At 40.0% G+C, this 16,144-nt stretch overlaps 2 protein-coding genes across 5 annotated transcripts; one reads left to right on the top strand and one right to left on the bottom strand.

Moving 5' to 3' along the window:
• The first annotated feature begins 1,458 nt into the window (after nt 1-1,458).
• Nucleotides 1,459-6,066, top strand: LOC111365514. The gene is made up of 5 exons (XM_022986070.1): nt 1,459-1,774; nt 1,840-1,968; nt 2,125-2,656; nt 2,714-3,635; nt 6,013-6,066. The coding sequence occupies exons 1-5, from the start codon at nt 1,459-1,461 to the stop codon at nt 6,064-6,066; spliced, it is 1,953 nt and encodes a 650-aa protein (XP_022841838.1).
• A 3,934-nt stretch (nt 6,067-10,000) lies between these two features.
• Nucleotides 10,001-14,262, bottom strand: LOC111366040 (BEL1-like homeodomain protein 1). 4 transcript variants are annotated; one of them, XM_022986669.1, is made up of 7 exons: nt 14,115-14,261; nt 13,911-13,995; nt 13,598-13,648; nt 12,364-13,242; nt 11,521-11,894; nt 11,349-11,409; nt 10,001-11,260 (listed from the first exon to the last, which is right to left on the bottom strand). In XM_022986669.1, exons 4-7 carry the CDS (start codon nt 13,225-13,227, stop codon nt 10,415-10,417), a joined length of 2,145 nt encoding a protein of 714 aa, XP_022842437.1. In that variant the 5' UTR covers nt 13,228-13,242; nt 13,598-13,648; nt 13,911-13,995; nt 14,115-14,261; the 3' UTR covers nt 10,001-10,414. The 4 variants fall into 4 exon arrangements, with proteins under 4 accessions (XP_022842437.1, XP_022842438.1, XP_022842440.1 ...); XM_022986670.1 differs by having other exon boundaries at nt 13,598-13,644; XM_022986672.1 differs by lacking the exon at nt 13,598-13,648 and having other exon boundaries at nt 14,115-14,262.
• Nucleotides 14,263-16,144: the final 1,882 nt, after the last annotated feature.

Here is a 16,144-nt window from a genome sequence, read left to right as displayed (position 1 = left end):
ACTAGACTGCTTCCAGCCTCCTCCAATATAGATCTTGCTCATACGGAAGATATCACCTCCGGGTCAAAGGATTTGGAAGGAATATCCTTCCCCCATGATGACGCCCTAGTCATATCAGCTATCATAGCTAACTTCGAGGTCAAGAGGATTCTTGTGGATAACAGAAGTGCAGTTAAAGTACTGTCTCATGAAACTTTTGTTCAGATGGGTATCTCACTAGAACAACTCAAGCCTGTTAAAACACCCTTCCAAGGATTTGGTGGCGGGGTCATTACCCCTGAAGGTATTGTTGGATTACCCATGACTTTGGGATCTAAAGGTCGGCAGCTAACCCATATCATAACTTTTGAAGTTGTCCGAACTCCAATGGCCTACAACGCCATTCTAGGGAGACCATTGCTAAATAAAATCAGAGCTGTTATCTTAACTTTTCACCTAGCAATGAAGTTCCCCACATGTAGTGGAGTTGGAGTCGTCCGAGAAAGCCAAACCATGACACGCCAGTGCTATGTGACTAGTGTCCGAAAAACGAAGGGAGACGTCATGCAACTTTCAGAGCTCGAGCTCGAGCTCGAGCTTGAAAATCATGGGAGACTCGCCCTGGTAGAAGAGCTGGTCGAGCTCGAGCCTGGTAGGAAGGTGACAGTAGGACATGATCTTGATTCAACCATCATGGCTAAACTCATAAGTTGTCTCTCCCAAAACCAAGACGTATTCATTTGGACAGTTGAACACATGCCGGGAATTGACCTCGAGGTTGCAGTACACAGGCTCAATGTAAACCCAGAAGCCAAACTTGTCAAGCAAAGGAAAAGAGAGTTTGCACCGGAACGGCGCGAAGTCATACGAGAAGAGATTGCCAAGCTCCTCAATGCACAATTCATCCGAGAATGCAATATCCTGACTGGCTTGCCAATGTAGTTCTCGTGAAAAAGGCCAATGGAAAGTGGCGAGTTTGCATTGACTTCACTGATTTGAACAAAGCATGTTCAAAAGATAGCTATCCCCTACCCCGGATTGACAGCCTCGTTGACAGCACTTCGGGTCACAAATTGTACAACTTTTTGGATGCATTCTCAGGGTACCATCAAATACCAATGGCCATAGAAGATCAAGAGAATACCTCATTCATGGACGATTCGGCCATCTATTGTTATAAGGCCATGCCATTCAGGTTAAAGAACGTAGGGGCTACATATCAGAGGCTAATCAACGAGGTCTTTGCTGATTTGATTGGAAAAACCATTGAGGCTTACGTAGATGACATGGTGGTCAAAAGTAAATAGGTGGATGATCATATCACTGATCTCGAATAAGTGTTTTCCACGCTGCGGAAATACAACATGAAGCTTAACCCGACAAAATGTGCCTTTGGGGTAGCATCAGGAAAGTTTCTAGGTTTTATGATCACAAATAGAGGAATAGGCCAATCCTGACAAAATCTAAGCCCTAATATCTATGGAAGCCCCAAAGAGCAAAAAGGACATCCAAAAGCTTACAGGTCGGGTAGCAGCATTGAACATATTTGTCTCTCGGGTAGCAGACAGATGTTTCCCCTTTTTCAAAGTCCTAAGAGGCAACCAGATCTTTGAATGGAATGATGAATGCGACCTAGCCTTCCAACAGCTTAAGCAAACTTTAGCTATACCTCCGGTTCTTGCCAAACCAGGGCCTGGTGATACTTTGTTCCTTTACTTGGCTGTCTCTCGAAATGCCGTAAGTGGGGTGCTAGTAAAGGAAAAAGGAAAAGTGCAGCAACCCATCTACTATGTCAGTAAGTGCTTATTGACACCGAAACTCGGTATACCATTGTGGAACAATTAGCTCTTGCGTTGATAGTAACTGCTAGAAAGTTGCGACAGTATTTCCAATCTCACCCCATAATAGTTCTCACCAATCAACCACTCAAGCACATACTTCAGAGACCAGATGTTTCAGGAAGGTTATTAAGGTGGGCGATCGAGCTTGGTGAGTTTGATATAGAGTTCAAGCCTCAACCTTCTATCAAGGCACAGGCTCTGACCGACTTCATAGCTGAACTCACTCCAAAACCACAAGGGCCCAAAATCAAAAACTCGAGCAAGACCTCAAAAACCTAGGAGATATTTGTCGATGGGGCGTCAGATAGCTCAGGCTCGGGGGCCGGGATAATCATCATCAGCCCGGACAAGGCCACTGAAGTTCAATGTGCGCTTAGGTTTGAGTTTGAAGCAACCAACAACGAAGCGGAATATGAAGCTGTGGTCATTGCTCTCGAACTTGCCAGAAGTTTGGAATTAGAGCATATCAGAGTCTTCAGCAACTCACAGCTCGTTGTTGGACAGATCGAAGGATCTTTGAAAGGAAAGATGAGCTTGCACTGCGTAAAAGTGCATGATCTTCAGAGACAGTTCACAAGTTGTGAAATATTGACAATAGCAAGAGCAGATAACTCCAAAGCTGACGCACTATCCAGACTCGTTTTCATGAGGATAGATGGACTCGACAGAACAGTACACGTCAAGATTGTCACAGAGCCTATCATAAACGCGAAGCCGAGAGTCATGGACATTGACCAAGAGCCTTCCTGGATTGATCCAATAGTTGAATATATAAGTAATGGAAACCTACCTCCTGACCCTCGCACCGTAAGGAGTATTCGGGCCAAAGCCGCTAGGTATTGTATTATCAGAGGGGTGCTGTTTTGAAGAAGTTTTACACTCCCCTATCTAAGTTACCTCAAACCTTCCGAATCTCTCCAACCCCCGACTGAGGTTCATGAGGGAATATGCGAAAATCACCAGGGAGCCAGAGCCCTTGCCTACAAATTAATAAGGTATGGGTACCACTGGCCAACCATAAAGAAAGATGCAGCTGAATATGTCAAAAGGTGTGACAAGTGTCAGAGGTTTGGTAATGCTATACATGTCCCTATAGAAGAGTTGACCTCTATTCATTATTCGGCACCATTTGAACAATGGGGAGTTGACATCCTTAGACCTTTCCCCATGGCCCGAGGACAGTTAAAATTTGTTGTGGTAACAGTTGAGTACTTCACAAAGTGGGTAGAAGCCAAGCTCAGATCATTTGTATGGAAGTCGATTGTATGTAGGTTTGGAATACCCAAAGTACTTATAACAGATAATGGAAGGCAATTCGACAATTCACAATTCAGAAATTTCTGTGTCAATCTCGGGATTGACCATTGTCTAACGTCAGTATCACACCCTCAAAGCAATGGCCTCGCTGAGGTAACAAATAGGATCATACTTCAAGACCTTCGCATCAGGATCGGAAACGCAAGAGGTGACTGGCCCGACGAATTGCCCTCCATACTATGGGTATATAGAACTTCTCATAAAACAGCAACAGGCGAGACTCCTTTCATGTTGGCCTTCGGCTTAGAGGCCACTATCCCCGTCGAAGTCAGTCTCCCCACTTTGAGGAGAGTTGAACCCAGTATGGAGGACCAAACAACCGAACATCTTGACTTACTCGAAGAAGTAAGAGAGCAAGCTTCACTGAGAGCTGCTAGTTACCAAAATAAAATAGCAAAGTACTTCAACACCAAAGTCAAGTCACGAGAATTTAGGAGTGGCGATTTGGTTTTAAGAAGAGCAGAAGTAGTTGGACACCCTCCAGGTAAACTTGGACGGGTATGGGAAGGGCTATTCGAAGTCATACGAAGGATCAAAGGTGGAGCAAACAGCCTTAGAGACACTTCGGAAAATCCACTCCCAAGGCCTTGGAATGCAGATAACCTAAAAATATATTACAAGTAGAATAGCAATAGCGTCGTGCTAGGGGTTGCACGCCCACCTTATTTTTATTTTTCAGTAGCTCGGGTTTATGTACCCTTGAGCATTTTGTTTTTAGTAGCTCGAGCTAATTACCCTTTAACACCTAATAATATTCAAGTTTCTTTCTACTAGCACTCTTTAAACTTTGGCGTAACGACATGCTTCGAGCATGCAGCCAACTCTTTAACATTAGTGTAACGACGTTGTAGAACCCCAAATAATTCTAGTCACCTTAGTGGCACTAAGATATGAATACTGGATGACTAAAGTATACTTTAGATTTTTAGTCTCATTTGAGACCCATTTTCGACATAGGAAACATTCGATTTGGAAAATGATATCTAAATAAAAGTTGTAGCTGTTTGAGTTAGTTTTCCAACGCACTTTGAATTACCTCAATCGGATATCGGGAGAAGAAGTTATGATGGAAACACTGAAAGTTGTGCAATATCAACCGGACTACAACCGGTCGACCGAAGCTGCCTGAAATGAAAATTCTCATTTTTCTCTAGAATTTAAATATTTATTTTCATCAATTATTTTCTCAAAGGGTCACCCACATTTTTGGCAATAAAAACCCCACTAAATTGAAGCATTTAACCTCAAACTTAAATGGCATCCATGTTTTCTTTCTTAAATGAAATTTGACCCTTCATTTGCTTTAAAATATGGGATATTTACCTATAAATAGAGACCTCATTTCACTTGTTTTTCTCATACCAAAAGCAAGAGTTTTTACATACTAAAGAAAGAGTTTCCAAGAGAAAAAAAGAGAGGGAGGAAAACTATTTTTCCTAGAAGTTTAAGAAGTGTTTTCAAGCATCAATTCTCAATGGTTTTCAAACATCCAACGAGTGCATTTCTTTCAACGTCCAAGTTTCATCGAAGTTTTCAATCCAAGTTTTCAAAATTTCAAAAACATCAATCAAGGTAGGTAGAGGTGCAATGTGTTTAATCGTGTTAAGTTATAAGTTTCGATTCATGTTAATGTTTGTATGTCAAATGGTACTCCGATACGGCATATCCCTCTATGTTAATGATTGTATGTCAAATGGTACTCCGGTACGGCATATCCCTCTATGTTGAAGAAATGGTCGTATGTCAAATGGTGCCCTCGGGTACGGCATACCCCTTCATGTCAAATGGTGCTCCGGGTACGACATGTATGAAAAGTTATAAAGTTAATGTTTTGAAATGTATAGCTTGATCACGAATGCACTTATGACACCTATTGAGTTTTTCAACTCACGAGTTTAATCACATCTCTATAGATTGAAGGAATTCTACCTCGGACATGGATGGAGGAGAAGATGGAGAGTGATGCAACGAGTCCATGAGAATTCGGTGAATAAGTGATTTGGATTTATTTTTATGAAATGTTTTCCAATGTTATTTCTTTAAAGTTTTGAATAACGCAGAATGCGAGAACAAGTTATGTTTTCTTCAAATAAATTACATTTTGTTGTTTTGAAAAATGATTCAGTGTTTTTGTTTAAAGTATTTGAAGTATTATTATTTAAATTATTATCCGAAGATGTAAGCTTCCGCTAAAACGTATACACTTGTTACTAAACCACCGGTTAAGCTAAGTAAAGTAAGTAGCGTTCCGGTCTACTAGGGGTCGGGGCGTTACAGACGTGCTACAGGCATGCAGCTAATGACTCGGGCATAATGACGTGCTTCGGGCATGCAGCCAACTCCTTAACATTAGCGTAATGACGTGCTATGGGCATGCAACTAATAATTTCGGCTTAATGATGTGCTCCGGGCATGCAGCCAACTCTTTAACGTTAGCGTAATGACGTGCTACGGGCATGCAGCTAATAACTTCGGCGTAATGACGTACCTCGGGCATGCAGCCAACCCCGTGCTCTAAAAGCAGTAACATTGGGTCTGACATACAAACCCGAGGTCATGAACCCCGACCTTTCTTTCATTTAAAACCAACAGTGGCTAAGTTCGGAGTCGGGCCTCTTCGCATGATAAAGATTGAACCCGACACCCTCTGCGACCTAGAAACAGTCTCGAAGACCATACGTGACAATAACTCCATATCATGACTGTGACTAGCTATTTAACAATCGAATTCACAAGAGGCAGATCACACACGAGCCCAATGCCTTTTGCACGACAAGACAAATAACCTAATAATAGGTTCCTCGAGCTTAAAAAACCCAAGTTGTAGTAAGTAAACAGCTTGAACTCATCATCTGGGTTATTTGATGACTTACAGGCTCTAAGCTCGACCTCGACGAGTACATCAAGAATTGAGCTCAGACATGCCTGATGTTCAACGTCGAAGTGTTGATTGAATTCAGAAGCGTTGTGCATTGAATGAAAACATGAGCTCGATTAAATTAAAAACAAACACAAGTAATATGCACGAACATTCATCGATTAGATTAAAAAACAAAAGTACTGAGCCCAGTTCGGGCAATATTACAAAAAGTTTCAAAACATCAAGGTTAAAGACCTAATCTATATCTACGACCCTGACATCGTCTCCTTGGTCGCCAGTCCCGACGTCATCTCCATCACCATCATCATCATCATCATCCTCACCATCCTCTTCGACCTCAAAGGCCGAAAGTTCGAGCTCCCCTGCAAGCTCGTTCACTGTCTTCAAATCCTCGACCAGTGATTTTAAATTCTTAGGGACCTTCGTGCGGAGATAAGAACGGGCAAGACGAAGCCCGTAATGGTAAGAGCTCGACCCATACTGTCCCAATAGGGTCCCAAACTCGTCAGACTTCTTGAAGTCTTCAACAGCCTAAGCCCGGGCCTCATCACGAGCCTTCGCAAGCTCTTCCCCAAAGTACCTCTAGGACTGGAGAAGCTCGAGCTTAACTTCCTTGACCTCAGCCTTGGATGTCTCAAGTTCCTCTTGAGACTTCTTGAGGTCAGTCTCAACAGCCTCGAGTGCCTTTTCAAGATCACGAGCTTGCTTTTCAGCTTGCTCTTTTTCCTTCGAAAGCTCCTCAATTTCATTCGAAATGTTGATACCGTTCAAAGTAAGACCTCGCGCCACACTCAGCGTATGCACAAAGAAGAAAAGGAAACCCAGGGCCAGTTCGATCAAAGAAGATTAAAAAAATAAAAATACATTTAAGGTCGGCATCTTACCCTTAAGGTCAAAGCCTCCAGTGTCTTGACCCCTTCATTAATGTTGACCTCCTTCTCGAACCTATCAACAAGGTCCTTTACAAGGGCACACTCCGTATACTCCTCGAGGGCACTGTCCGAAATAGGCTCGAAGCCTGAATCCACGACACCTTAACACCCCCGAGCTCGATCTTCATATTTCGACGTCCTATGAGGCGTTGAGGTCGGGCTCCTTAACGTCGAGGGTTGACCCCTAAGAGGTGCCGGGCTCTCAAGATCCACTGTAGGCACCCTAACATCGGGGTGCCTGGCCCTCTTCTTCCCCCTTTTTTGGGACCGAGGCTTTGGACATTGACCCCTTGGCCTTATGATGGACGTTGGCCAACAATTTGGAAGGATCAAATGACATCTCTAGATCTGCAAGAAACAAATCAGAAGGCATTAGCACGATCTCGACATCAGGAATACAACGACAAAGCATAAAAAGTAAAAGACATACCCTCGAGGCCTTTAACATTTGCAAGGTCGAGGGTGTCATCCTCGAGCAAATAATCGATCTTCTCTGCCAAGGGGTCGTGGTTAACTAACCTTATTCTATCCCTCTCTAGAACCTCAAAATACGCCTGACCCTTATTAAACCTATCCTTACTAGGGATCTCCCACCTCGGGCTAAAAGGATGGTCGGGATCTTGGGGTTTTACAAAGAAAAATCTCTCTTTCCAACCCCGAAGAGAGCTTGGGGTCTCAGGTGTCCTAAAGCCCCCCTTGGTTGACAAATACACAAAACAATTGAACCCCAGCAAGTACTTCATATCGTACACCATCCTCAGAAGGTCGAGCCTAGGCTCAATATCGAGGCATCTACATAGTAGAAAGAAATAGACCAACAGCCTCCAACCGTTAGGGGTCAACTGGCCCGGACACATATAGAACGAAGTAAGGAAGTGGATAAAAAGGGTGAAGAGGCCACCGCATCCCAGCTTTAAGGGCATCCCTAAAAAACGTCACCTCCCCCTCTCGAGCTCCTAAGATATTTTCGGTGCTCTCGAGAACCCTAACATCACAAATGGGCATCACCCTGAACTCTCTAGCTATCTTAATAATTACATGTTACTTGTAGGCGATCAGGTTCTTTGGATAAGTCAGCACCACCTCCCCTGGAGAGTGCGAGCTAACGGGAAAAGCCAGGGTGACAAGATCTCGACCTTGGTCACCCGGAGTTTCGACAACTGTACTTGGGGCAGTAGGGTTCTCATTATCCCTCGAGCTCTTAGAATGCCTACTACTGCCACTATTACTCGACCCCTTACTGCTACTACTACTACCACTACTGCTACTGCTCGACATTACTCTACTTAAATAATTAACAACTTAAAGGCTCGAACTCTTACCTTAATGGCGATCGATCACAACCTACTATCCTTGAACTTGAGCTTCTTTTTATAGAGAGTGGAGAGTAAAAAGTGAAAATGAATAGTGGGGGGTATTTATAGGGGTCATGGGCATATCAACAGTCGCTTAATCTAAACCCTTAAACAGGACACGTGGCAAACATCCAAGTTCGAGCTCTGACAACCAGCCGCATGACAGACACGTGACACAGCAGATCTCCAGCAGGTAAATGACAGTGTCGAGGTCGATATTAAACCACAACATCCTTTTTGCATCTCAAACCGAGATCGTAGATTCTGCACGATCTACAGCTCAGATGCATGGGGGCCTATGATGACTCAGGTTTGTCTACCTCGAACTCGACTTCATTTCGCCCACAAATCTCGACCTCGACCTATGACCCCGGAGTTGTATAAGGTCGGGGTTATTATCTAATTCGACCTTACCTATCGACTCAATCTCCAAAAAGTAGACCTCATCTAAATCTACCCCTTCCCTGATTAGAACTCTAACAATACACTTCTAATTAAACTCCAACACCTAACCTTAAGGGGAAAATGACTCTTTCACTAGTAGAATCCTTCTACAGCTCCCCCCACCAATACCTATAAATACTTGGCTAAGGCTCAACATCAAGGTACACTTTTCATTACTGCAAATTCAAAACCTTCTCTCATCAATCTCCCCGTCTGACTTAAGCATCGGAGGGGCGACGAGAACACACATCGTTGCATTTTGTTTCAGGTATTGGAAGACTGTTCGTGCTCATTTGTGAGATTCAAGTTCGGAGTTCAAACTATAAATTCGCGGTCTATCAGGTACAACTTTTTGGTAGCATCACAACCTAATAACAGGACAATTACATATAAACTGTATTTAAGTAATTTAATCAATAAAATTCTGCCAGATCTACATGAATAAGCCAAAAAAGAAAAAAGCCGTATACCTATGCTCATTTTGATTTTAGCGAAAAGGCTACAGTCGTGCAAGCTAATTAACGCCACTGTTACATCTTTGTTGCACTCATGACTGCAATTTCCATCAATAAATTTGCATCGATATACAGAAATGTGTATTTTTAGTTAAATACCATTTGGCCAAAGCACTTCCGTCTTTGGCACGTTTGAGAGTATTTGTTGAAGAAGAAGATGATGAACAGTCTGCTTCCACTCTCTTCCTCCCTCTCAGTAGGTTCGAAGATTTCGATGCTCCACTCCCCGCCATTCGTATAGATTTTTTCGTGATGAAAAGTGGAAACAAAAATTTGATTGAGGCGGCAAAAATTCTGAAGTTGGCGCCATTGTTTTTAATATTTTTGGAAATTTAATCATATTAAATTAAGTCATAATTGAAAAATATAACAGAAGCAAGAGGTTCTCTTTCGTGATCCTAGCATTGCAATCCATGTTCCGACTTTGTCATTCGATAGCTGAATGTTTAGCCGTAGTTCGACATCCTTAAAATTTAAAAACATTGTTTTGAATATTATTTTTTGAAGAATTTGTGGCTACAATGTAAGAAAAAGTTTTGAATTTACGTGTAAAATATTTTATTATGTGAATCTGTGATTGAAAATAAGTGTGAAAAATAAAAATAAATTAGATTAAACTAAACGATGAGAAGGGCTTCGTGTAGAAAATTGGATAAAAAACGAGAGCACTTATTTCAAAAAAAATTATAAAGTAAAGTGTTGACATACAACTCCTATTTTCGAATCCCGAAGAAAATACACACAAAAACGACAATTTCATCAATATTATTTTTCTTTACCACCCAAAATAAACTAGTTTTCCACATTCATTATTACAATCATCTATGTATCTGCAGCAACAAAATTAATATACAATCCTCAATCATATGTTCTAAAATCCTATTTCTAGTGAAATGTATATACCTATAGTATGTAAAAGTCTGCCTTCTCTACGCTATAATGCTATCCCTTTCTTCCTAGTAATCTAGGAATATGAGAAGAAGAAGACGACCTCAAATACCTCGGCAACATCTCAACAGGGTTGGGTCGATATGATCGTTATAGTAACCTTTTATGACACCCCTATATGTGACGACCTAGTACCCGTCATAGATGTCATTTCATTTGCCTATTTCGCCACGTCCTCAACGTTGTTCTCCTCGACCAGTGATCACGCGACGAAGTCTGGCAACAACTGTGCAGCGAACCTCTTCCGGTTTTGAATGTTGATGTTTTCGTACACATTGGATGAATGAGGGGATGTTGGAGCGTTCATACCACCAAACTCATTTGCTTCACCGATTTCAAGTCCTCGTCGGAGCTGAATGCTTTGGTTTGGAAGAAAGGTTTGATGTGTGCCTGAAATGGAGAGATTTTCGCAGTGTGGGAGGCCGAGAGTGAGAGAAACGCCATTTCCTGAATACGGTGCTTGGAAGTGCTGGGCGTCATACCTTCCAATGTCCTCGATTGGATACGAATTAAATCCTGAGATGAAGTTAGTTGGAGCCCCCATTAATGTAAACTCACCCCTGCTCTGCCTCTCATTCATGAAGCTCATGGAAATTTGCTCATTGTTCGTCTCAATGGGCTTTAAATCCATATTTATGGATGGGACACTGTTTGGGGAATGTAACATTTCTACGCTGCTGCGGGTTTTCTTTGGACTTCCTTGAGTGATACTCTCCATTTCTGATGATCCAATTAGGTTGAAACCTGAATTGTTCCTGATAGTGGCTCCAGCCGGAGATGTCGAGGCTGTGGACATTAATGTTGCTGGATTTGTGTTCTGGTTCATGGGATTCTCTTGTTTTTCGACAAAATTCTTGTTTTGATTTTCTTTGATAGGCCTCTTTTCTTGTGGAATGGTGGATTTTGACACTGAATCTTCATTTTGCTCAATTTTGCTAGTCATTTCTTCTGGCCCTGTCTTTTCTTGTTCCTTAACCTCTTCCATATACATCTCCTCTACCATCGGCTTCCAGAGTCGAACCCGAGCATTGATGAACCAATTCGACACCTGAAAAATAATTTCCGTCCCACTCGATATTAGTAATTCCACTGAAAATAAGCAGAAAATGATCAAGAATATATGGGCTATTAGATACCTGACTCCTAGTAAGCCCTGCCTGTTTTGCAAGCATGATCTTGTCTGAATCCTTGGGATAACTGTAAAACAAGAATAATAACTAGTAAATCTTGATACCCAATTGCATTTTTATAAAAGGATATTTAAGGGATTTGGCTTTTAAACGAAGTGGTTCAATAGACAAGACTTACGGGTGCAGAAAGTGTTCGAAGAGCCAAGCACGAAGGACAGAAACAGACCGTTCGGGTAATCCTCTCTGAGGTCTCCAAGCATTATGCTGGATCATTCCCAATTGCTGTAAGGCTCTTTGTTGTCGAAGCTGATTATCGACGTACTTTAGCCTCGAACCCTCAATCTTCCCTATCAAACCATCGTCTTCTCCTAAACTCTTGCTGGCAGATCGAATTTGGCCTAATATGGCGTCTTTTAAGCACCGAAATTGCTTTGAGATTGTTTGCAAAGCCAGAGCAGTGTATGTCTTGGCAGAACCTATGCCTGCTGCTTGTTCAAACCATGAGGTTACAACATGCATCTGTTGGTGGTACTGTTTGTACCTCTGCTCAACCTTCAAATCACAAATTTCACAAGTAGAGCTTAGAAATGGATATGAAGCAACAATTTTTTTCATGAAAAACAAATATACCGTGTTCGACAAAGATCCCAGTAAATCATTTAATGGGAAAACAAAATTAAAAGACTTAATATGAATTTTTATAGATTATAAAACTGGACAGAGAGAAGAAAACATCTGACATGGATACCTCATGCTTGTAAAAATCAAAATTCAATTAGATTTTCAAGGTTTTCAACTTCAAAATCAAACGTATGCAGTACTGTATATATCAGCAATAACTCATCAAGATCATAACTTTATAGAATGCATACGTCTAGAATGATTTGAGTAAATAAATTTGTTCCTTTTCTGATTGCTTAATTTGTTAATAAATAATAACTGTGAAATTGTCGTTGTTTTGATTGAAAAATCATTGTAGACGAGGAGACGTGTCGAAGAAATAAGTGAACTTGTGTCTTACCTCATCAAGCATGTTCAGAAGTTTTGCCTTTTTCATCTGAATTTCCTGTCTTTCTGCTGTAGTGAGCTCAGTATCACGTTTTGCACTGGTGTCTCCTCCACTTTGTCCATCTCCGGCAGCCGGATGCGGCGGCGACGGTTCTCCAATATTCTTGGCTTGTCCATAAGGGTTCTCGGCGGATTCAGAGACGCTCTTTATAATTCCCTTACCAACACTAACAACTTCATCAAGAACTTCCTGTGCTGCCTTCAAATACTTAGAACTTAACAGCACACTTTGCATACCGTTCACACCGTTCGAAATCCCCGAAGCCGTCGCTGAGGACTGCGTCGGTGACCCTCCTGAAATTCTAACATCGTCGCCGCCAGCACGTGGTGGCGATACGGTGGTCGTAAGTGGTTGCGATATCACCTCATGTTCAGGCCTAAAAGATCCATACCCCGATGGCTGCTGGGAAGAGAGGCTCAAGGAAAGTCCTTGCTGAGCGCGTGTAACTTCACGCCCTGCCGTAAGGTCCATTGACGGAGCATACAAATTGTACGGCACGCGAGGGAAGAACCCGTGGAAGGGAGACGCATCATGCTGGGAATGGACAGGCGGAGCGTGAGGGTCTTGGGACGAGGCGGCGGTAGAAGAGTTGGCCTGTAAAGGAATACCGACAAAGTGCTGAGTTTGAGACGGTGGCGCGTGGGGTAAGTTGAGTGAGTTTCCGGTGGTGCTGGAGTTGAGAAAAACGAAGTTGCTACCCGGCGGGTGTGGCTGTTGATTGTCAGGGTATCCAAAACCAGGATTCATCAAAATCAGTGTCTGTAAGCCATCACCACCTCCCTGAATTTCTGAATTTCCATGAAAATACGTCGTCATCAATCTTCCAAATTACTGCAACAAAACAAACAGCTCGAATGAGTGTCCAAATCGTTATGTCTTTTTTCGTACAAATCGAAAACTCATCGACAAGAAATTTTTGTGTCTGTGAAACTACTTTCGGGTATATTAAATCATTTGTGATTGGTGATTACTGTTCAAGAAATTGTACAGGTTGACTGAGTAATAATCCTGGAAATTTCAAACAGTAAATTAATGATTAATTACTGACACCTCATATGTAATTAAAATTCTGTCAAATCCAAGAATTTACCCCAGAGAGACAGAGAGAGAGAGAGAGAGAGCAAATGACATGCAGTACATGAAGTTGTGTGTATCTATCTATAGATTTATACCAACGGTAGAGTACCTTCTTTACAGTGTCAGACTCAAATCAATGACTCTCTGCAACTTTCTCTGACTTGATAAGGAAAAATAAATAAAGTTAGTAGGGAGAGAGAGATGGAGGCTAAAAAGTTTGAGAAAAAGATGCATATCTTTATTCACTCAATAATCCACACATTTATAACTCTTTTTTAATTTCAAAAAATTCCCAAACAAGAAATTGAGAGAATTTCTTTTTTTAAAGTATCCCAGTACTGCAAGAAAAAGATATGAACACATATAAATAATATATGTATGTATATATTTCTCTATCCATTTCCCTCTTTCGAAAGAAATACCTGTGAAACTGGTCAAACAAGGGATGATATGACCCTCCTTTCTAAATCATTTGATGCAGCCAGGACTGATCCTTCCATATATGAGCTATAAAGAATTTTTTTTTGGAGAGAGAGATGAGAATGTTTTAGAGAAAGAAAGATGTGGATAGATATGTGTTTGTATGAAAATGCTTTAATCAAATGTGTCAGAAGATCAATACTTACAAACAGCTGAAAAACGAGGAAACGTCCCCTTCTCACTAAATATTTTATGCAATTCAATCAAGATTATAGAAAGAGATAGAGAGAGAAGAAAGAAGATTATGATGATGATCTGCCCATGGAGTTAACCCTTGGTGGAGGTGGGGTTCTGCTCTTATAGTATGGGAAAAATACTATGGGGTTACCCAACTTCGAGTTAAGCTTAATTTTAGTCATTGAACTTTGGTCGCCATTAATGTTGTTTCACAAAATTTAACTTCATTTCGTACTTTCCTCTTAATGTTGATTTATGGGTTGGACATCAAAACTCTCACTTTTAAACGAAACTCTTGCTAGTGACATGGTTGCAACTAATGCAGGTTTGGAAGACGAAATTATTATTTAAATGGACAACTAAATAATTTTAAGTAACATCGACAGTATGCACACAAGAAAGAATAATGCTATTTATCATTGGCGGAGATTATCACAACCTATTTGGCAATAAGTTCCCTGTTCATCGTATTAGCATTAAAATATATAACAACTTCATTAAAATATTTGATGATCTTTGCTAATAATGAATAATATTACTGTGGAAGAAACTCCTTATACGAATTAGGAAAAGACGTAAACTTTTGTGAAAATTGAAACAAAGCTGAGACTTGAGTGATGCTTCTGGAGCAAAATAAAGTTGGATGACTAAAATGGAACTTTTTTTGAACAAATCGAAACAAAACTAAAACTTGAGTGATGCTTTTGGAGCAAAATAAAGTTGGATGACTAAGATGAAACTTCATTCAAAGTTGAGTGACCTCTGGTGCTTTTTACCCTTACATTATTGAATCGTCTTTTGTCTTTTATTCGTTCATTTTTTATTTTCTTTTGTTTGCGTAATCTACATTTTTATTTTTATTTTTTATTTTTTTTTGTGGTGGTTAGGTGATAAACATAGTTTGACGATTCAGCATTTTAAATGCAAAGAAACATAGAACCAACTACCATTCTACCAGCTATAAATGCCAAAAAAAGGATAAAATACTATTATTTTTATTATTTTTGTGTATAAAAATTTGTTTTAATCAACGAAATATACACGTAAGTCTTGCAATTGTAATAAAAAATTCCAGCTGTCCTGCCTAAGTTTCATAATTAAAAAAACAGAGTAAAATAATTTAAATGGTGTTCTGTTTAACTACTCAATTTTTTAATTTACGAAACAAGCTAATATATCGGTTTACTGATTATGAATGTTCACGGTCGATTTAATTATTTTTCCCTAACTAATATATTAGTGAACTCATAACAATTTTTTTTCTTTTTTTTTTTTTACTATACATTAAAAAGAATACTTTTCAAAAAAATTTATTTTGAAAAAATCTTTATCAAACAGGGGCTAAATTAGAGCAACTATTTGTCCTACTTTATTATTATTATTATTATTAATTTTTTTTTTTGAAAAATGAGATGTATGATATATTTATCTATTATTAAAAAAAAAAAGAAGAAGATGTGTGATATATTTATTTATTTTTATATTCAATCTAACTTGTTGAATATGCCTTCATTTTCAAGCAAAATCCCAATTTCGTGACTAAGCCTTTTCATAACCGACTAGTTAATAAGTATTTATAAACAATTTAAATTAGAAACATATAAAAGGGAATGTTAGATAAGTAGATATTACTTGTAGAATAATTCTATTTGTACCTAATAGAATGTACTAAAAGTTGTCCCTCTCTCACAATGTATGCCAGTCCCCTTCTCACAATGTATGTTGGCCCCGTGGGAATATAAAAAATTTAAGTAGTTAGTATTGTAAATGGTAAGTTTATTAATTAATGACAATTGTACTCATGTTACCCTAAAAATTATTACTGTTATATCTCTGATTCTTACCTGTAATTATAAAAATTTTGTTCTTAATAAAACACATCAAAATTTATCGACTTCCATTCTCTCCTCTTTTTTCATAATACGTTATCAACATGTTAGTTTAATTTTTCAAAGTTTAATGAATGTAGTAATTTTCATAAGAATAAATATTTATCACA

Source organism: Olea europaea, chromosome 17 (genome assembly GCF_002742605.1).
Source record: "Olea europaea var. sylvestris chromosome 17, O_europaea_v1, whole genome shotgun sequence".
Taxonomy (NCBI): Eukaryota; Viridiplantae; Streptophyta; class Magnoliopsida; order Lamiales; family Oleaceae; genus Olea; species Olea europaea.
This window is presented reverse-complemented; position numbering and strand designations above follow the sequence as displayed.